Below are 18,907 nucleotides of genomic sequence, written 5' to 3' on the forward strand. Positions count from 1 at the left end.
CTTACTCGAGAGAAATTGGGTTACAAATTTTGGGGGGGATTTTTCATCTATTACCCCTTGTAAAAATTCAAAAACTGGGTCTACAAGAACATGCAAGTGTAAAAAAATGAAGATTTTGAATTTTCTCCTTCACTTTGCTGCTATTCCTGTGAAACACCTAAAGGGTTAACAAACTTTCTGAATGTCATTTTGAATACTTTGAGGGGTGCAGTTTTTATAATGGGGTCATTTATGGGGTATTTTTGATTAGAAAGCCCTTCGAATCCACTTCAAAAGTGAAGTGGTCCCTGAAAAATTCTGATTTTGAAAATTTTGTGAAAAATTGGAAAATTGCTGCTATACTTTGAAGCCCTCTGATGTCTTCCAAAAGTAAAAAACATATCAACTTTATGATGGAAACATAAAGTAGACATATTGTATATGTGACTCAATATAACATTTATTTGGAATATCCATTTTTCTTATAAGCAGAGAGCTTCAAAGTTTAAAAAAAATGCTATATTTTAAATTTTTTCATCACATTTTGGAATTTTTCACCAAGAAACGATGCAAGTATTGACAAAATTTTACCACTAACATAAACTAGAATATGTCACGAAAAAACAATCTCGGAATCAGAATGAAAGGTAAAAGCATCCCAGAGTTAGTAATGCTTAAAGTGACAGTGGTCAGATGTTCAAAAAATGGCCGGGTCCTTAAGGTATATTTGGGCTGGGTTCTTAAGGGGTTAAAGTTAATTGCACCAGAATTCATTTGAGGTAGTTAATCTGTCTTAATATGTCTGCAATATATAAATGCAGCCTTACTGATTTACATATAACACCTGCCTGGTAACAAACAAACACCATAGGGTGCTGTGACTTGTGTGTTAGCAGCTGTTGGTAGCGCTCACACTTTACCTCTAGTTGTAATGATGCAACGGGACTTGCCATTGTTTTAAGCTGAAAATCCAGGAGCAGAATGGCAATTATCTGTAACTCCCAAGTGCCACTAGCATCTGCTAACACTACTCAAATACAAGCCTGGCATTACGGGACCAGAGCCACACAAGATACATTCTTACTGCTTACACAGACTGAGCACTTGAAACTTCACTTAGGTTTAGCTCTCTTGACAGAAAACAGCGGTCCAGTGGAATATCCGATAAACCAGTTTCTGCCAAAAAAAAAAAAAAGAATTATATTACTTCTAAATAAAGAGTGGATATGTCAGTTTGAAGACAATAACTATAATATATATTAAACAGGAAATAGGTTTTAACCCTTTAAATTATTTACTTTTTATATTTTAAAAATTTTATGTAGAAATATACACCATGGGGGAATAAAGTCCCACTAGTGTTCTGTGTGTAACCTTCTTTTCTTCCATTTATTTAACAGAAGTGTGGTGTTTTGTGTACAAAATATCTGCACAAGTCATTTTTAAAATAAAAAATTGTGCACTACTTTCGCAACAAGATAGGTAACATACTGTTTTTTTTTTTGTTTGTTTTTTTAAAATGCATCGAAAACTTGTTCACTGCGCAACATTTTTACGTTTATTCCCCACAAGTGTTCCAGGAATTTGGAGGTGAAAGGGGATTAGAGACAGGTCAATAGTTAGCTGTAAAGGACAGGTCCACAAATGGTTTTTTTCAGTAATGGGGTTATGACAGAATGTTTGAAGAAGGAGGGAAAGATACCAGAGGAAAGGGAAAGGTTAACATTTTTAGTCAAGAGACAACTGATAGCAGGGGAGAAATACTGGATGAGGTGTGAGGGGATAGGATCACTAGAGCAGGTAGAAGGGAGGAGCCTGGAGATTTCATCCTCAGTTACTGAAGAGAAGGCAAATGGAGTCAACACTATTGGGGGACTGGAAGATGATTTTGTGACGGATGTCATTAGTTTTGAAACAGGATGCTAGGCCTTCAGCACAGAGGTCAATGACAGACATCTGCACTTTAGGCCTGGAGAGAGAGTTTAATGTCATTTTGGGTTGATGAGGGAGGTAAAATAGGTTTGCTTAGTGAGAAGAAGAGCAGAGTGATAGGATTTTAGCATAAATTTAAAGTATAGATTGTTCTCTGAAGTCTTTACCTCCACAGACGTTCAGCGCGTCTAGAGCACTGCCGAAGAAAGTCCTTCGTGTGCCAGAGTTGCTGCTGCCTGTGTTGGGAGGTTCGGATTTTGAGGAGTGCTGCTTTGTCCAGGGTAGTCTTGAGAGTGTCATGGTAATTTTTGTCTCCTAGAATGGGACAGAAGAGGGAAGAGATTGTGACAATGAAGACTCTAAAGTGTCTATACCAAGTTGGGAGGCAGATGAGAGGGCTGGTGAGTCAATGGGGATGTTAAAATAACCCATGATGAGTGTAGTTGTTTCTGAGGATAGGAAATAAGGGAGCCAGGTGCAAGGAGGTTGATAGAGGCCTGCTGAAGGTGTGGATCTCAAAAGAGCATTGTAGGGAGATAAGCACCCCAACTCATCCAACATAACTGGTGTCATATCTGGTAGGGTGGGAAAAGTAAAGATAACCATAAGTTAGGGCAGCAGGGGAAGCAGTGTCAGAAGGTCGTAGCCATGTTTTCTGTTAAGGGATTTAGTACTAAACAAGTTAAAGGAAACAAGAGGGACAGGAGAACACATGCAGTATATCTTAAAGTTTAAAGGGGTTCTGTAGGAGGCAGGTATAGATGAAGAATTATTAGAAGAAGGTGGGCCAGGGTTAGGAGAGATGTCCACAGCAGCTAAGAGTAGGAGAATAAACAGGGAGAACATATGGCTAATTGACTTTGGGGTATGATGAGATGATTTAGGGCAATTAGGGTAATTCATGAGGGTAAACAATGCCTGTGCGCAATACATGGGTGAAGAAAGCAGAGAAGGGCTAAAAGTGGATGAAATACACTTGGGGGGTGGGGGGAATAGTAGGTATGAAGACAAAGAGCAAGGATGTTGATAAAGTAGTGTGCGCATGGTGTTCGTGTTAAAGAAATAAAGTTCTTCCTACTTGGTTGTTTTAGAAATGCTTTGTTCCCTTTTGTTCACTTCTGTTTCAATTCTGGTCTAAGCAATATGAGATGGCAGTTTTGATGTCTCCAGACCCAAAGGTCTCAGATCTTATTCCTCAAATTGTTAGAGCTAGCTTAGACCAATAGTGCTAGATTAGCCCAGTTCTGTTCCCTCGGCTTTCCTTCTACACTGCTGTAGTCACAGTATATAAATCATAAAAGGAACAGCACATTGCTAGCAGCTAACATGAGGGCCTTACCAGCTGTTAACACCGATGATGTGTACTTGTATTTGTTAAACTCTAAATACTCTCTGATCATTTCATTGATGAGAAGATTTTCATGTGACAACACTGGTTTGGGTTCACTCTGATCATCCAATGCTGCAAACACCTCCGCTCTGACCCGAGCCTTCAGTTGTCCCAACACACCTCTTTTATCCAAAGTGTCCGCCAAAACTACAGAAAGAAAAGAGATGCAAAATATTACTAAGCATTTTATATATAAAACATATATATATATATATATAAAAATGTACACAACCCAAGTGACCACCTTCTTATCCACCCGTTATGAGGCATAACTACATAAGAATAGTGTTGGCACACCATAGAACTAAGCATGAGAGCCCAAAACACTGCTCTGTGATTGCAAATTGATGATCAGATACATTTTTCTATATTGTGAAAATAAAGTATCTCAACACTAAAATCTCACTCCGTTTGGAGAGCTGATTCCTTTTGTATTCATGTTATCCTCAGGATAGGTCATCTATGTACCCCCACAATAAGCTGTTAGGCAAGCCATGGCTCCTCCCTGTACACTATGTCGGCATCCGAATGCCACAATTTGCATCATCACCTATTGGTGGCTAAAATAGCCTTAACCCCTTGGGGACTGAGCCAATTTTGACCTTAAGAACCAGAGCATTTTTTGCAAATCTGACCACTGTCACTTTGAGCATTAATAACTCTGGGATGCCTGTACTTATGAATTTGATTCCGAGATTGTTTTTTCATGGCATATTCTACTTTATGTTAGTGGTAAATTTTCGTCGATACTTGCATCATTTCTTGGGGAAAAATTCAAAAATTTTGTGAAAAATGTGAAAATTTAGCATTTTTACAACTTTGAAGCTTTCTGCTTGTAAGGAAATGGGACATGTCAAATAAATGATATATTGATTCACATATACAATATGTCTACTTTATGTTTGCATCATAAAGTTGACATGTTTTTACTTTTTGAAGACATCAGAGGGCTTCAAAGCTCAGAATCAATTTTCCAATTTTTCAAGTAAATTTCAAAATCTGAATATTTCAGGGACCAGTTCAGTTTTGAAGTGAATTTGAGGGTCTTTATGTTAGAAGTACCCCATAATGGACCCCAATATGAAAACTGCACCCCTCAATGTATTCAAAATTACATTCAGAAAGTTTATTAACCCTTTAGGTGTTTCACAGGAAAATCAGCACAGTGGAGGCGAAAATTCAAAATCTTCATTATTTACACTAACATGTTCTTGTAGACCCATATTTCTATTTTCACAAGGGGTAAAAGGAGAAAAAGCCCCCCAAAATTTGTAACCCAATTTCTCTCGAGTAAGGTAATACCTCATATGTGGATGTAAAGTGCTCTGCGGATGCACTAGAGCAACAATGGGATTTTGGAGAGCGAAATTTGCTGAAATGGTTTTTGCAGGGTATGTCGCATTTAGGAAGCCCCCATGGTGCCAGAACAGTGAAAAACACCCAACATGCTATTTGGGAAACTACACCCCTCAAGGAACATAACAAGAGGTACAGTGAGCCTTAAAGGGGTAGTCCAGTGGTGAAAAACTTATCCCCTATCCTAAGGATAGGGGATATGTTTGAGATCGCGGGGGGTCCGACCGCTGGTGCCCCCTGCGATCTCTCTGTACGGGGCCCCGGCTCTCCGGCCAGATAGCGGGTGTCGACCCCCGCATGAAGCGGCGGCCGACACGCCCCCTCAATACATTTCTATGGCAGAGCCGGAGATTGCCGAGGCAGCGCTTCGGTTCTGCCATAGAGCTGTATTGAGGGGGCGTGTCGGCCGCCACATCGTGCGGAGGTCGACACGCCCCCTTACCGCGGGTTGTCGGGGCTCCGTACAGGAGATCGCGGGGGGCCCCAGCGGTTGGACCCCCCGCGATCTGCAACTTATCCCCTATCCTTAGGATAGGGGATAAGTTGTTAACCACTGAGTCACCACTGGACTACTCCTTTAACACCCCAAAGATGTTTGACGAATTTTCAATAAAATTGGACGTGAAAATAAAATGCTGATTTTTCATTTTCAAAAGGGGTAATAGCTGAAAATGTCCCCCAAAATTGAAACCCCATTTCTCTCGAGTAAGGAAATATATAATATGCGGATATAAAGTGATCTGCGGGTGCACTAGAGGGCTCAAAAGGGAAGGAGCGACATTGGGCTTTTGGAAAGCGAATTTTGCTGAAATGGTTTTGGGGGGGGGGGGGGGGGGGGCATGTCTCATTTAGGAAGCCTCCATGGCGCCAGAACATCAAAAAACACCCTATATGGCACACTATTTGGGAAACTACACCCCTCAGGGGACGTAACAAGGGGTATAGTGAGCCTTAACACCTCACAGGTGTTTGACGACTTTGCATTGAAGCTGAACGTGAAAATGAAAATTTTTTTTTTTTTCACTAAAATGCTGATGTTACCCCAAGGGGTAATAGAAGAAAATGTCCCCCCAAAATTTGAAACCCCATTTTTCTCGAGTAAGAAAATACCTAATATGAGGATGTAAAGTGCTCTGCGGATGCACTACAATGCTCAGAAGGGAAGGAGTGACAATGGGATTTTGGAAAACAAAGTTTGCTGAAATTGTTTTTGGGGGGCATGTCGCATTTACTAAACTAAATGATACTGTGCAACATGATTGTATTGAAATTAATACTAGCCATGCCCCCTATTTAGTATTTTGGCGAAGTTTTTTTTAATGAAAATTCAGTTGCAGAAGAGTCCCATTGTTTTCTATAGCCAGGAGACATAGGAAAAAAGCCTTTTCAAGTAAGGCGCTGCTGAGGTCCAGTGCGAGGAGGATGTCCAGATTGTAGGTAAATGATCAAGCGGGAAAATGGAGTGTAGAACCACACAGGATCAATTTATTAGGCAAAGTAAACAGGTATACACAGGATAATGCGTTTCGGGGGACAGCGCCCCCTTTTTCAGATCAGTGTAACCACATATTGTCACATACAGGTTATAAATAAGTTTCAAAATGGCGCCATTACACAGTACCATACACACTATCTCCCATTTTTCGCGTACAGCCAACAGCGCCAAAACACTATCTCCTATGTGACAGCGCTGCTCCAGACACCACCAGTGTTGACTGCCCCTCCCTCTCTCCGCCTTCTGTCAGCAGCGCGCCCTCCCACAGAGGACGCGTCTCCCTGACAACCTAACACGCCATGCGCACTTCTGTCTCCTCCAGCAGTGCGCTCCCGATTACAAGACGCGTCTCCTTGAAAACGCGCCCATATCATGTGACGCGCACACTACGTCCCTAGCAACGCGTCTGTGGATACCCGAACTTCCGCTCTCCGCACTGGAAGCTCGGAGCGGACAGCGTTACTAAACTTCTTGTATACAAGGGCATTTGTATCTTCAACAGCCTGCTGGTTACTCTACAGTATACCAGCACACCATTCTCCATGCATATAGTGTATTTTGTATGTTCCTTGCTCCGTTCTCACCACCCCCACCTCCACACATCCCTGTGGCTCCTCCCCCTTTCTTTTTTTGGCGCCATTTTGAAACGTATTTAGAACCTGTGACAATATGTGGTTACACTGATCTGAAGAAGGGGGCACTGTCCCCCGAAATGCGTTATCCTGTGTATACCTGTTTACTTTGCCTAATAAATTGATCCTGCGTGGTTCTACACTCCATTTTCCCGCTTGATCATTTACCTTCAATCTGGACATCCTCCTCGCACTGGACCTCGGAAGCGCCTTACTTGAAAAGGGTTTTTTCCTAAGTCTCCTGGCTACCATTTCCTGCACCCTGGGCCAAGCAGCTCTCTCTAGTCTCTAACCCCGCTGTGGGTTGATATGCAAGTTTTCTACTCGCCTCAGGTGAGTACCCACTACCTACGGGCTCCGCAGGCCCACACACGCCTCGTTTACTCCTGTTCTTAGCCCATCCATCCCTACGGTATCACACGAGGCGCCTTTTGCCGGTCTTTCATTTTCTCAGCTTATTGTTTTCTATAGGATTCTGTTAAACGGTGCACACTGCAGAATTTCTTAGGGCCCGTTCACACGTCGGAATTCAAGAGGAATTTACTCGAGTAATTCCTCGAATTATCCGCTCCAAAAGAATTGCAATCTCCTCTGCCATTGACTTCAAAGTAATTTCCGCTGTCCTGTTCACACAGCGTAAATTCCGCTAGCGGAATTCCGACGCTGAATTCCGTTCCGCTTGAAGAAAGAGCATGTTCATTCTTCAAGCGGAATCCGCTAGCAGAATTCAATTGATGTCAATGGGAAAAAAATGTTACGCCCGAAATCGTTTCCGCGCGGAAAAATGTAGAAGAGACATCCCATGGAAAATGGATGACTCCCGTTCTCCATCCCACACTCCACCATTTTTTTTACTCGTCAGCCATTTTAGGACAAGATAGAAGCAGAGCAAAGTGCTGTCTTTCCAAAATCTATTAAAAATGAGCGAAACGAATAATATTAATTATTAAGAAACAAATTTCTGACTAGCACAATCATAATTTGGCCGATTTGGCCCTCCCACAAACCCTCCCCTTCCTTCCTTCTTCCCCCTTTCCGCGCGCATTTCCGTGCTAAATGAAATTTTTTGGACGTAATTTTTGTCTGTTCGAATTCCTCTTGAATTCCAACGTGTGAACGCACCCTTAGGCAGAAACATCTGCTGCAGAAAGTCCAACATGTCATTTCTTTGTGTGGCATCCAAATCCACTTGGAAATGCAATGCCATATAAGATTACCAGTCCTAGCCCCAGCATGTTCGGTCTACGGAATGTCTGCTCGGACGCTGTGTGAACATAGCCTAATACGAAGCAGCACCTTCCCAGGCCACTTTGACATGACAGTGTATCGGTCATATTTATGTATTCCAAATCCAGGAAAGGAACCAAAACATGGCAGATGTAAATCCTTCTATTATAATGCTTCTCGTTTCCTCCTGGTTTTGGCTGCAGCCCCTTTATTCTCAAGCGGTCGCAGCCCACCAATCAAAATGGGATGGCAAATATTAAAACTTAACCCCTTAAGGACCAAGGGCGTACAGGTATGCCTTTGCTACCTGGTACATAAGGACCAAGGGAGTACCTGTACGCCCGTGGGAATTTCCCCGGGGTGACTGCTGATATCTATCAGCAGGCACCCTGTGCAAATGCCCAGGGGGGGTCATCAGACCCCCCCATATCAGCGATCGCCGCAAATTGCAAGTGAATTCCCACTTTCGATTTGCGGCTATTCCGGGTCTATAGTGACCCAGTGACCCCCGTCGGGAAACCGACAGGGACCGGCGCCGAAGATCCACACGGCGACGGCAGCGGGCGACGATCGGTGGAAGAAGAGGACGGCGACGCAGCTCCCTGGATCCGACGGAAGCCGGTGAGTTACTTAGCAACATCTGGAGGGCTACAGTCTGAGACCACTATAGTGGTCTCTAAACTGTAACCCTCCAGATGTTGCAAAACTACAACTCCCAGCATGCCCAGAGAGGTGTTTAGGCATGCTGGGAGTTGAAGTTTTTCAACAGCTGGAGGTCTACAGTTTGAGACAACTGCACAGTGATCTCTATACTGTGCACCTCCAGATCTTGCAAAACTACAACTGATAGCATGCCCACACAGCAGTTTGCTGTCTGGGCATGCTGGGAGTTGTAGTTTTGCAACATCTGGGGGTCCACAGTTTGGAGACCACTGTGCAGTGGTCTCTAAACTATAGCTCTCCAGATGTTGCAAAACTGCAATTCCCAGCATGCCTAAACAGCAAACAGCTGTCTCTGCATGCTGGGAGTTGTAGTTGTGCACCTCCAGCTGTTGCATAACTACATCTACAACAGCTGGAGGCACACTGGTTGGAAAATACCGAGTTAGGTAACAGAACCTAACTGAAGGTTTTCCAGTGTGCCTCCAGCTGTTGCAAAAGTACAACTCCCAGCATGCACGGTCTGTCAGTACATGTTGGGAGTTGTAGTTTTGAAACAGTTGGAGGTTTGCCCCCCCATGTGAATGTACAGGGTACATTCACACTGGCGGGTTTACAGTAAGTTTACTACTTCAAGTATGAACTGCGGCAAATTTTTCGCCGCAGCGCAAACTCCTAGCGGTAAATTCACTGTAAACCTCTGCCAGTGTGAACGTACCCTAAAAACACTACACTACCACATAATAAAGGGTAAAACACTACATTTACACCCCCTTACACTGTCCCCCCAATAAAAATAAGAGAAATTGCACTGCTAATTTTGGGGGGGCTTTTTTTTTCCCCTTTTACCCCTTATGAAAAAGAAAAGTTAGGGTCTACACCAGCCTGTTAGTGTAAAAAAAAAAAAGTTATTTACACTAACATGCTGGTGTTGTCCTTTACTTTTTATTTTCACGAGAGGTAAAAGGAAAAAAAGACCCCCAAAATTTGTAACGCAATTTCTCCTTAGTACGGAAATACCCCATATGTGGGCGTAAAATGTTCTGCGGACGCACAACAAGGCTCAGGAGTGAGAGCGCACCATGTACATTTGAGGCCTAAATTGGTGATTTGCACAGGGGTGGCTGATTTTACAGCGGTTCTGACATAAACCCAAAAAAATAAATACCCACATGTGACCCCATTTTGGAAACGACACCCCTCACGGAACGTAACAAGGGGTATAGTGAGCCTGAACACCCCACGGGTGTTTGACAAATTTTCATTAAAGTTGGATGGGAAAATGAAAAAAAAAAAATTTCTCACTAAAATGCTGGTGTCACCCTAAATTTTTAATTTTCACAAGGGAAAATAAAACAAAGCCCCCCAAAATTTGTAACCCCATTTCTTCTGAGTAAGAACATACCCCATATGTGGATGTAAAGTGCTCTATGGGTGCACTACAATGCTCAGAAGAGAAGGAGCGCCATTGGGATTTTGAAGAGAAAATTTGTCGGAAATTGAAGGCCACTTGTGTTTACAAAGCCCCCATGGTACCAGATTTTGGAAACTACACCCCTCATGTAATGTAATAAGGGGTACAGTGAGCATTTACGCCCCACAGGTGTCTGACAGATTTTTGGAACAGTGATCCGTGAAAATGAAAAATTTAATTTTCCATTTGCACAGCCCACTGTTCCAAAGATCTGTCAAACGCCAGTGGGGTGTAAATGCTCACTGCACCACTTATTACATTCTGTGAGGGGTGTAGTTTCCAAAATGGGGTCACATGTGGGGGTCCACTGTTCTGGCACCACGGGGGGGCTTTGTAAATGCACATGGCCCCTGACTACCATTCCAAACGAATTCTCTTTCCAAAAGCTCAATGGTGCTCCTCCTCTTCTGAGCATTGTAGTTCGCCCCTAGTGCACTTCAGGTCAACTTATGGGGTACCTCCATACTCAGAAGAGATGGGGTTACAAATTTTGGGTGGTATTTTCTGCTATTAACCCGTGCAAAAATGTAACATTTGGGGGGAAACACACATTTTAGTGAAAAAAAAAATATTTTTTTTTACATATGCAAAAATCGTGAAGCCCCTGTGGGGTATTAAGGCACACTTTATTCCTTGTTACGTTCCTCAAGGGGTCTAGTTTCTAAAATGGTATGCCATGTGGTTTTTTTTTTGCTGTTCTGGCACCATAGGGGATTCCTAAATGTGACATGCCCCCCCCCCGAGCAAAATTTGCTCTCAAAAAGCCAAATATCACTCCTCCTCTTCTGAGCATTGTAGTTCGCCCGTAGTGCACTTCAGGCCAACTTATGGGGTACCTCCATACTCAGAAGTGATGGGGTTACAAATTTTGGGGGGTATTTTCTGCTATTAACCCTTGCAAAAATGTGAAATTTGTACAAATATTTTTTTTTACATATGCAAAAGTCGTGAAACACCTGTGGGGTATTAAGGCTCACTTTATTCTTTGTTACATTCCCCAAGGGGTCTAGTTTCCAAAATGGTATGCCATGTGGGTTTTTTTTTTTTGCTGTTCTGGCACCATAGGGGCTTCCTAAATGCAACATGCCCCCCAAAAACCATTTGTGAAAAACATACTCTCCAAAATCCCCTTGTCGATACCTTCGCTTCTGAGCCATCTACTGCGCCCGCCGAACAATTTACATAGACATATGAGGTATGTGCTAACTCGAGAGAAATTGGGCTACAAATATAAGTATACATTTTCTCCTTTTACCCCTTATAAAAATTCAAAAATTGGGTCTACAAGAACATACGAGTGTAAAAAATGAAGATTGTGAATTTTCTCCTTCACTTTGCTGCTATTCCTGTGAAACACCTAAATGGTTAAAACACTTACTAAATGTCATTTTGAATACTTTGGGGGGTGCAGTTTTTATAATGGGGTCATTTGTGGTGTATTTCTAATATAAAAATGAAAAATAGTGAGTTTGAAAATTTTGTGAAAAATTGGAAAATTGCTGCTGAACTTTGAAGCCCTCTGGTGTCTTCCAAAAGTAAAAACTCATCAATTTTATGATTCAAACATAAAGTAGACATATTGTATATGTGAATAAAAAAAAATTATTTGGAATATCCATTTTCCTTACAAGCAGAGAGCTTCAAAGTTAGAAAAATGCAACATTTTCAAAATTTTCATCAAATTTGGGGATTTTTCACCAAGAAAGGATGCAAGTTACCTCAAAATTTTACCACTATGTTAAAGTAGAATATGTCACGAAAAAACAATCTCGGAATCAGAATGATAAGTAAAAGCATTCCAGAGTTATTAATGTTTAAAGTGACAGTGGTCAGATGTGCAAAAAACGCTCTGGTCCTAAGGTGTAAAATGGCCTGGTCCTTAAGGGGTTAACCAGTGTGCCTCCAGCTGTTGCAGAACTACAACTCCCAGCAAGCCAAAGGCTGTCAGGGCATGCTGGAAGTTGTTGTTTTGCAACAGGTGGAGGCACACTGGTTGGAATACACTGTCCTTGAAATACTCCATGTTGGAGATTTATCAAAACCTGTCCAGAGGAAAAGATCCTGAGTTGCCCATAGCAACCAATCAGATCGCTTCTTTCATTTTTCTCAGGCCTCTTCAAAAATTAAAGAAGCCTTCTGATTGGTTGCTATGGGCAACTCAGCAACTGGACAGGTCTTGATAAATCCACCCACCCCCACCAGTTTGTAATATAGAATAGGCGCAGAAGTGTCATGGACCACCAATGGGACCTTTTCCCAGGTGAGAAGTTTTAGGAAATGCTAGTTATGGAGGTCTATACACGGCCGGGCTGTTGCCATGGTAACTAGAGTAAGCCATCTGCCAGCACCAGCGCACAGCTTGTACCCTGTCCCGTACGTCCTACCACATTATACCGTACAAACATGTCGGGGCCGCACATAGCGCTGTTATCCGGGTGAACAACAATGCCACTCACCGGCTTTCAGGTCTGACACGGTCGCCATGACGTTCACTGGAGAATAAATTGTCCTGGAAGTCACACCAACCGCCACTCCACTGCGCAAGCGCGCTTCTGCCTCTATAAGACAAACACTAGAGCGACAACTGTTATGGAAATAACTGTGACCTGCAGGCAAGGAGGCAGCCATTTTTGTAGAGCTCACTGGAAGCCTATGGAAGGACTGGTCAGCAGGAAGCACCGTACAGTACATGCTCTGTGAGCTATTCTCTCGTTTGGGAGAAACTTTAGGGATCATACAGGTGAATAGTCCACATTCAGCAAGGCATAAAGCTAGCCATAGACATGGGTTTACTTCTGAATGTATTTGCTTCTGGTGTATACAATCCTGTGACTAGGCTGGGAATATACTTGTCATTTTTGTAAAAAATAAAATAAAAACGTCTAAAAAAGAAGTCTTAAAAAAAATACGCCATCTTTGCCGTATGTCGTTTTTATGGGCCAAAAACGCTGCAGCGGATGATACCTGTAGAGATGAGCGAACTTACAGTAAATTCAATTTGTCACGAACTTCTCGGCTCGGCGGTTGCTGACTTTTCCTGCATAAATTAGTTCAGCTTTCCGGTGCTCCGGTGGGCTGGAAAAGGTGGATACAGTCCTAGGAAAGAGTCTCCTAGGACTGTATCCACCTTTTCCAGCCCACGGGAGCACCGGAAAGCTGAACTAATTTATGCAGGAAAAGTCATCAACTGCCGAGCCGAGAAGTTCGTGACGAATCGAATTTACTGTAAGTTCGCTCATCTCTAGATACCTGGAAGTCAATAGGGAAATATGAATCCTCAGACCTACCTAGTGGATTACAAATTGGCATTTTTTCTGGCATTTTCCCACCCAATTCTTCAGTAGAAATCCTTTAGTAACATAAATGAATTTCATGAAAAAGATGCGCAGGAGTTAAAATGCTATAGGGCAGTTGGCTGTCCGGGCATGCTGGGAGTTGTAGTTTTGCAACATCTGGAGGTCTGCAGGTTGAAGACCACTGCTATAGGGTATGTTTCCATGTGCCATATTTAGCTACCTATTTGCTGCTTCATATTTTCATACCCATTGAAGTCAATGGATAGCAAAATAAGCAGCAGATTTTGCTTCCCATTGACTTCAATGGGAAAGAAAATATGCAGCAGCAAATACGCAGCAAAATACAGCACGTGGGAATGTACCCTTAACAACAATGGACGTAAATGTACATCCCGATGCACTGGTACTTCGCGCAACAGGACGTACATTTACGTCCTGTACATGACACGAGCACCAGAGCGGTGCTTGCGTCATGCACGGTAAGTCCCGGTTGCTATCAGCAGCCAGAGACCCGCCAGTAATGGCAAACATCAGCGATCGCGCTGATGTCCTCCATTAACCCCTCAGATGCCACGATCAATATAGATCACAGCATCTGAGGCCGGGATCAGATCAGCCAAGATGGCGGCCAGAGGTCCCTCACCTGCCTCTGCCGCTCTCCCGGGTCTTCTGCTCTGATCTGCCTTCCAGAAGACCAGAGAAAAAGATTGCCTTTAATGCTGATCAGTGCTATGCCTATGCATGGCACTGAACAGTATTAGCAATCTAATTATTGTTATAGATAGAGAGTTAAAAATAAAGGTAAAAAAAAGTAGAAAAAAAAGTGAAAAAGCCCCTGCCCCAATACTAATCTAAATCACCCTTTTTCCCTATTTAAAAAAAAAAAAAAGGTAAAAAATAATAATTATTAAACATATTTGGTATCACCATGTGTGTAAATTTCCGATCTATCAAAATATCATGTTAATGATCCCATACAGTGAAGGGCATTAAAAAAAAGGCCAAAATTGCTGCTTTTTAATCACATCACATTCCCCCAAAAAATTTATGAAAAGCGATTAAAAAGTCATAGGTATGCAAAAGTGGCACTAAAAAAAATATGTCATGGCGCAAAAATGAGCCCTCATACAGCCCTGTATACGGAAAAATTGAAAAGTTAGAGGTGGTCAAAATAGGGTGATTTTAAACATAACTTATTTTGTAAAAATAAGTTTGAGATTGGGTATTGGGTATCATCATAAGTTTGAGATTGAGATTGGGTATCATTTTAATCGTATTGACCCACAGAATAAAGAAAACATGTAATTTTTACCGTAAAGTGTACAGCGTGAAAACAAAATTCTCCAAAATTTCCTAAATTGCAGTTTTTGTTTAAATTTCCTCACACAATTAATAATTATTTGGGTTAGCTGTACATTTTATGGGAAAATGAGTGATGTCATTACAAAGTACAATTGGTTGCACACAAAACAAGCCCTATATGGGTCTGTGGATGGAAATATAAAAGAGTTATGGATTTTAGAAGGCGAGGAGGAAAAAAACAAAAATGCAAAAATAGTCTCATTGCATAATCTCATTGTTTTCTATAGGATTCTGCTAAACGGTGCACACTGCAGAATTTCCTAGGCAGAAACATCTGCCGAGAAAAGTCCAACATGTCAATTCTTTGTATGGAATCCAAATCCACTGGAAAATGCAATGCCATTTATGGTGATGTCCATTTCCGAACCTGTCCTAGCGCCGCATGTTTGGTCTACGGAATGTCTGCTCAAACGCCGTGTGAACATAGTTTAATATGAAGCAGCTCCTTCCCAGGCCACTTTGACATGACAGTGTATCTGTCATATTTATGTATTCCAAATCCAGGAAAGGAACCAAAACATGGCAGATGTAAATCCTTCTATTATAATGCTTCTGGTTTCCTCCTGGTTTTGGCTGCAGCCCCTTTATTCTCAAGAGGTCGCAGCCCACCAATCATAACGGGATGGCAAATATTAAAACAGTGCTTCTCAACCAGTGAGCCTCCAGCTGTTGCAAAACTACAACTCCCAGCATGCCTGGACAGCTAAAGGCTGTACGAGCATGCTGGAAGTTGTAGTTTTGCAACAGCGGGAGGCACACTGGTTGGGAAACACTGTCCTAGAAATACTCCACCAGTTGATAACATAGAATATTTAGGTGAAGACAATAGGAGCAGAAGTGTCATGGACCACCAATGAGATCTTCTTCCAGGTGAGAAATTTAGGGAGATGCTAGTTATGGAGGTATATACATTGCCGGGCTGTAGCCATGGTAACTAGAGCAGAGAAAGCCATCTGCCAGCACGAGTGCACAACTTGTACATGACGTATGAGCTCAGTTGTTAAATGACCCGTACGTCCTACTACATTTTATCGTACAACAGTGATTCCCAACCGGGGTTCCCCAGATTCTCTGTGTTTCTTTGAGAACTGTCAGGGGTTCCGCGGGCTCCAACATTTTATTTATTTTTTTAAATCTCCAGCCCCGGTCTGCGCACCTGTGAATCAAAACGGCGCAGAGGGGAAGGGAAGCCTGCGTGTGCATTGCGTGTACGTGGGCACTGCGCACACACAGCGTCCCCCTCCCCAATGCAGCGCCGTGAGTCACAGGCCGGGAAGGGGATAAATGCAGGGAATGGTGTGTCGACCCCTGGACTATGTTCCCGCCGGCCCCCCATACTATGTTACAGCCGGCCCCCCCGGACTATGTTCCCGGCCCCCCGGATTATCTTCCAGGCCTGGTTCAGCTTGGCCACCGATTCTTCCTGGCCCCCTGCAGAAGGACATCTCAGTTCATCTTAATTCTGTCACCCCTGTCCACCCCCTTTGTCACCCGTCTGTTACCCCCTTTCACCCTTTTCCACTTTCCTGTCATCCATGTCCACCTTGTCGGCCCGTCACCCATGTTCAACACCCCTCTGTTACCCCCTCTCTGTGTTTCTTTGAGAACTGTCAGGGGTTCCGCGGGCTCCAACATTTTATTTATTTTTTTAAATCTCCAGCCCCGGTCTGCGCACCTGTGAATCACAACGGCGCAGAGGGGAAGGGAAGCCTGCGTGTGCATTGCGTGTACGTGGGCACTGCGCACACACAGCGTCCCCCTCCCCAATGCAGCGCCGTGAGTCACAGGCCGGGAAGGGGATAAATGCAGGGAATGGTGTGTCGACCCCTGGACTATGTTCCCGCCGGCCCCCCATACTATGTTACAGCCGGCCCCCCCGGACTATGTTCCCGGCCCCCCGGATTATCTTCCAGGCCTGGTTCAGCTTGGCCACCGATTCTTCCTGGCCCCCTGCAGAAGGACATCTCAGTTCATCTTAATTCTGTCACCCCTGTCCACCCCCTTTGTCACCCGTCTGTTACCCCCTTTCACCCTTTTCCACTTTCCTGTCATCCATGTCCACCTTGTCGGCCCGTCACCCATGTTCAACACCCCTCTGTTACCCCCTTTTACCCTTTTCCACTTTGCTGTCATCCGTGTCAACCTTGTCGGTCCCTGTCACCCATGTTCACCACACCTCTGACCACCCCCAATCTACCCCCCTATCACCAATGTCCAACCCCCACTATTTACCCCTCTGTCCCTTTGTTACCCTGTCCACCCCACTGTTACCACCTTGTCACTCCTATCCACCCCTCTTTCACCCCCTATGACCCCGTTACCCATGTACACTCTTCTAGACCCCTCTTTCACCCATGTACACCCCCAACACCCCTCGTCACCCATGTACATCCCCAACACCCCTCGTCACCCATGTACACTCCTCTACAACCCCAACAACCATCTGTCACCCATGTACACCCACCTGTCACCCATTTACACCCCTCTGTCACCCATGTACACCTTTCTGCACCCCTCTGTTACCCCTTTATACCTATATGCCCCTCTATTCCTCCTCATTTGTAAAAGTGGAATCTGGAGGCTGATACTTGAAAAGTGCGGAGCCTAATAGGTTTGTTTTGCCGTTTTAAGGGAGAGGTATTGTGGCTGGAAGAAATCGTCATGATGGCCCGGACCAGATGGAGAGGAGAAGGGAATGACGCAGATTTTAGAAGATGTCATTTGGGAGTTACTGTATCTACATACCCACAGATAAATAGATGTGCATTGCAGACTTTTATTCCCTTTTTTTTAAAGTCAACTTCGGAGGAAAAAACTTTTTTTTAAAAGGTTGGGAAACACTGCCGTACAAACATGTCAGGGCAGCACATAGCGCTGTTATCTGGGTGAACAACAATGGCATTCACCGGTGTGAGGTGCAAATCTGCGCCCCATACAGACTTGCTTCCGTCCCTCCCCTTAGCTTACCGAAGATTTCCAAAGCTAGAGCTGGGGGGAGAGCAGAGCGAAGGCAGAGCAGGGGGGAGAGAGGATGTACATGCCTCCCTCATCTCCCCTCCCCCTGCTCTGCCTTTGGAGGATGCAGGTCTGCATAGGAGAAAGAACACAGAGCAGAGGAGAAAGGAGGTAGACGTCTCCCTCATCTCCCCTCCCTGAGCTCTGCCTGTGTTCTCTGAACAGGAGGATGGCAAAGTGCACGGGCTGGGGATGTGTAAACTGCAGGGGCTGGGGATGTGTAAACTGCAGGGGCTGGAAATTAAAGCTGGGGATGATCTCTATGTGTGAAGGGGGGGGGGGGGGAGACATACTTCACAGATGGGGATGATCTCTATGCGGTGTATAGGGCTGATTGTTCTTAGTGTGCTGTGTATAATGCAGGTTTCCTCGGGCTGCAAGCGGAAGGATAAACTGCACGTGCTGTTTTTTTGTTTTTTTCATGGAGTGTTTATTAGCCCCATAAAGAGGACATAGAAATGCTTGGGGTTTGTACAAGGCATGAACATCACTGCATGAAACCTGTGTATTTCTATGTCGTGTACAATGAACGCTGGCATGAGCAGTACTATATGAACCCTGTGCATTTCTATGTCAGCGTTCATACAGGGATGTAGAAATGCACGGGGTTCATACAGGGAAACAGAAATGCATGGGGCTCATACAGGGAAGCAGAAATGCACGGGGTTCATACAGGGAAGCAGAGATGCACGGAGTTCATACAGGGAAGCAGAAATGCACGGGGCTCATACAGGGAAGCAGAAATGCACGGGGTTCATACATGAAAGCAGAAATGCACGGGGCTCATACAGGGAAGCAGAAATGCACGGGGTTCATACATGAAAGCAGAAATGCACGGGGTTCATACAGGTAAACAAATGCACAGGGCTCATACATGGAAGCAGAAATGCACAGGGTTCATACAGGGAAACAAATGCACAGGGCTCATACATGGAAGCAGAAATGCACAGGGTTCATACAGGGAGAAAAATGCACGGGGCTCCTACAGGGAAGCAGAAATGCACGAGGTCCATACAGGGACTTAGAAATGCACAGGGTTCATAAAGATGTTACAGCTGAGGTGAAGTGGATCCACTGTACCTGTGTGGA

At 43.9% G+C, this 18,907-nt stretch overlaps 2 protein-coding genes across 6 annotated transcripts in view; one reads left to right on the forward strand and one right to left on the reverse strand.

Moving 5' to 3' along the window:
* The window catches only part of CEP20 (centrosomal protein 20), a 79,720-nt gene that overhangs the window by 25,776 nt on the left and 35,037 nt on the right, over positions 1 to 18,907 (reverse strand). For 2 of the 4 annotated variants that reach the window (XM_056536368.1, XM_056536369.1), the window contains exons 1-3: positions 12,602 to 12,836; positions 3,251 to 3,448; positions 1,071 to 1,155 (exon numbers count right to left, since the gene is read on the reverse strand). In XM_056536368.1, the coding sequence (XP_056392343.1) occupies positions 1,071 to 1,155; positions 3,251 to 3,448; positions 12,602 to 12,836 (518 nt within the window). Of the gene's footprint in view, positions 1 to 1,070; positions 1,156 to 2,078; positions 2,227 to 3,250; positions 3,449 to 12,601; positions 12,886 to 18,907 lie in introns of those variants that run through there. The other 2 variants (XM_056536370.1, XM_056536371.1) reach the window with 2 other exon arrangements.
* ABCC1 (ATP binding cassette subfamily C member 1) overlaps positions 12,770 to 18,907 on the forward strand; it is a 222,725-nt gene continuing 216,587 nt past the window's right edge. For both annotated transcript variants that reach the window (XM_056536365.1, XM_056536367.1), the window contains exon 1: positions 12,770 to 12,885. In XM_056536365.1, the coding sequence (XP_056392340.1) occupies positions 12,835 to 12,885 (51 nt within the window). In that variant the 5' untranslated portion in view covers positions 12,770 to 12,834. The remainder of the gene's footprint in view (positions 12,886 to 18,907) is intronic.

The sequence above is a fragment of the Hyla sarda genome, chromosome 8 (assembly GCF_029499605.1).
Source record: "Hyla sarda isolate aHylSar1 chromosome 8, aHylSar1.hap1, whole genome shotgun sequence".
NCBI lineage: Eukaryota > Metazoa > Chordata > Amphibia > Anura > Hylidae > Hyla > Hyla sarda.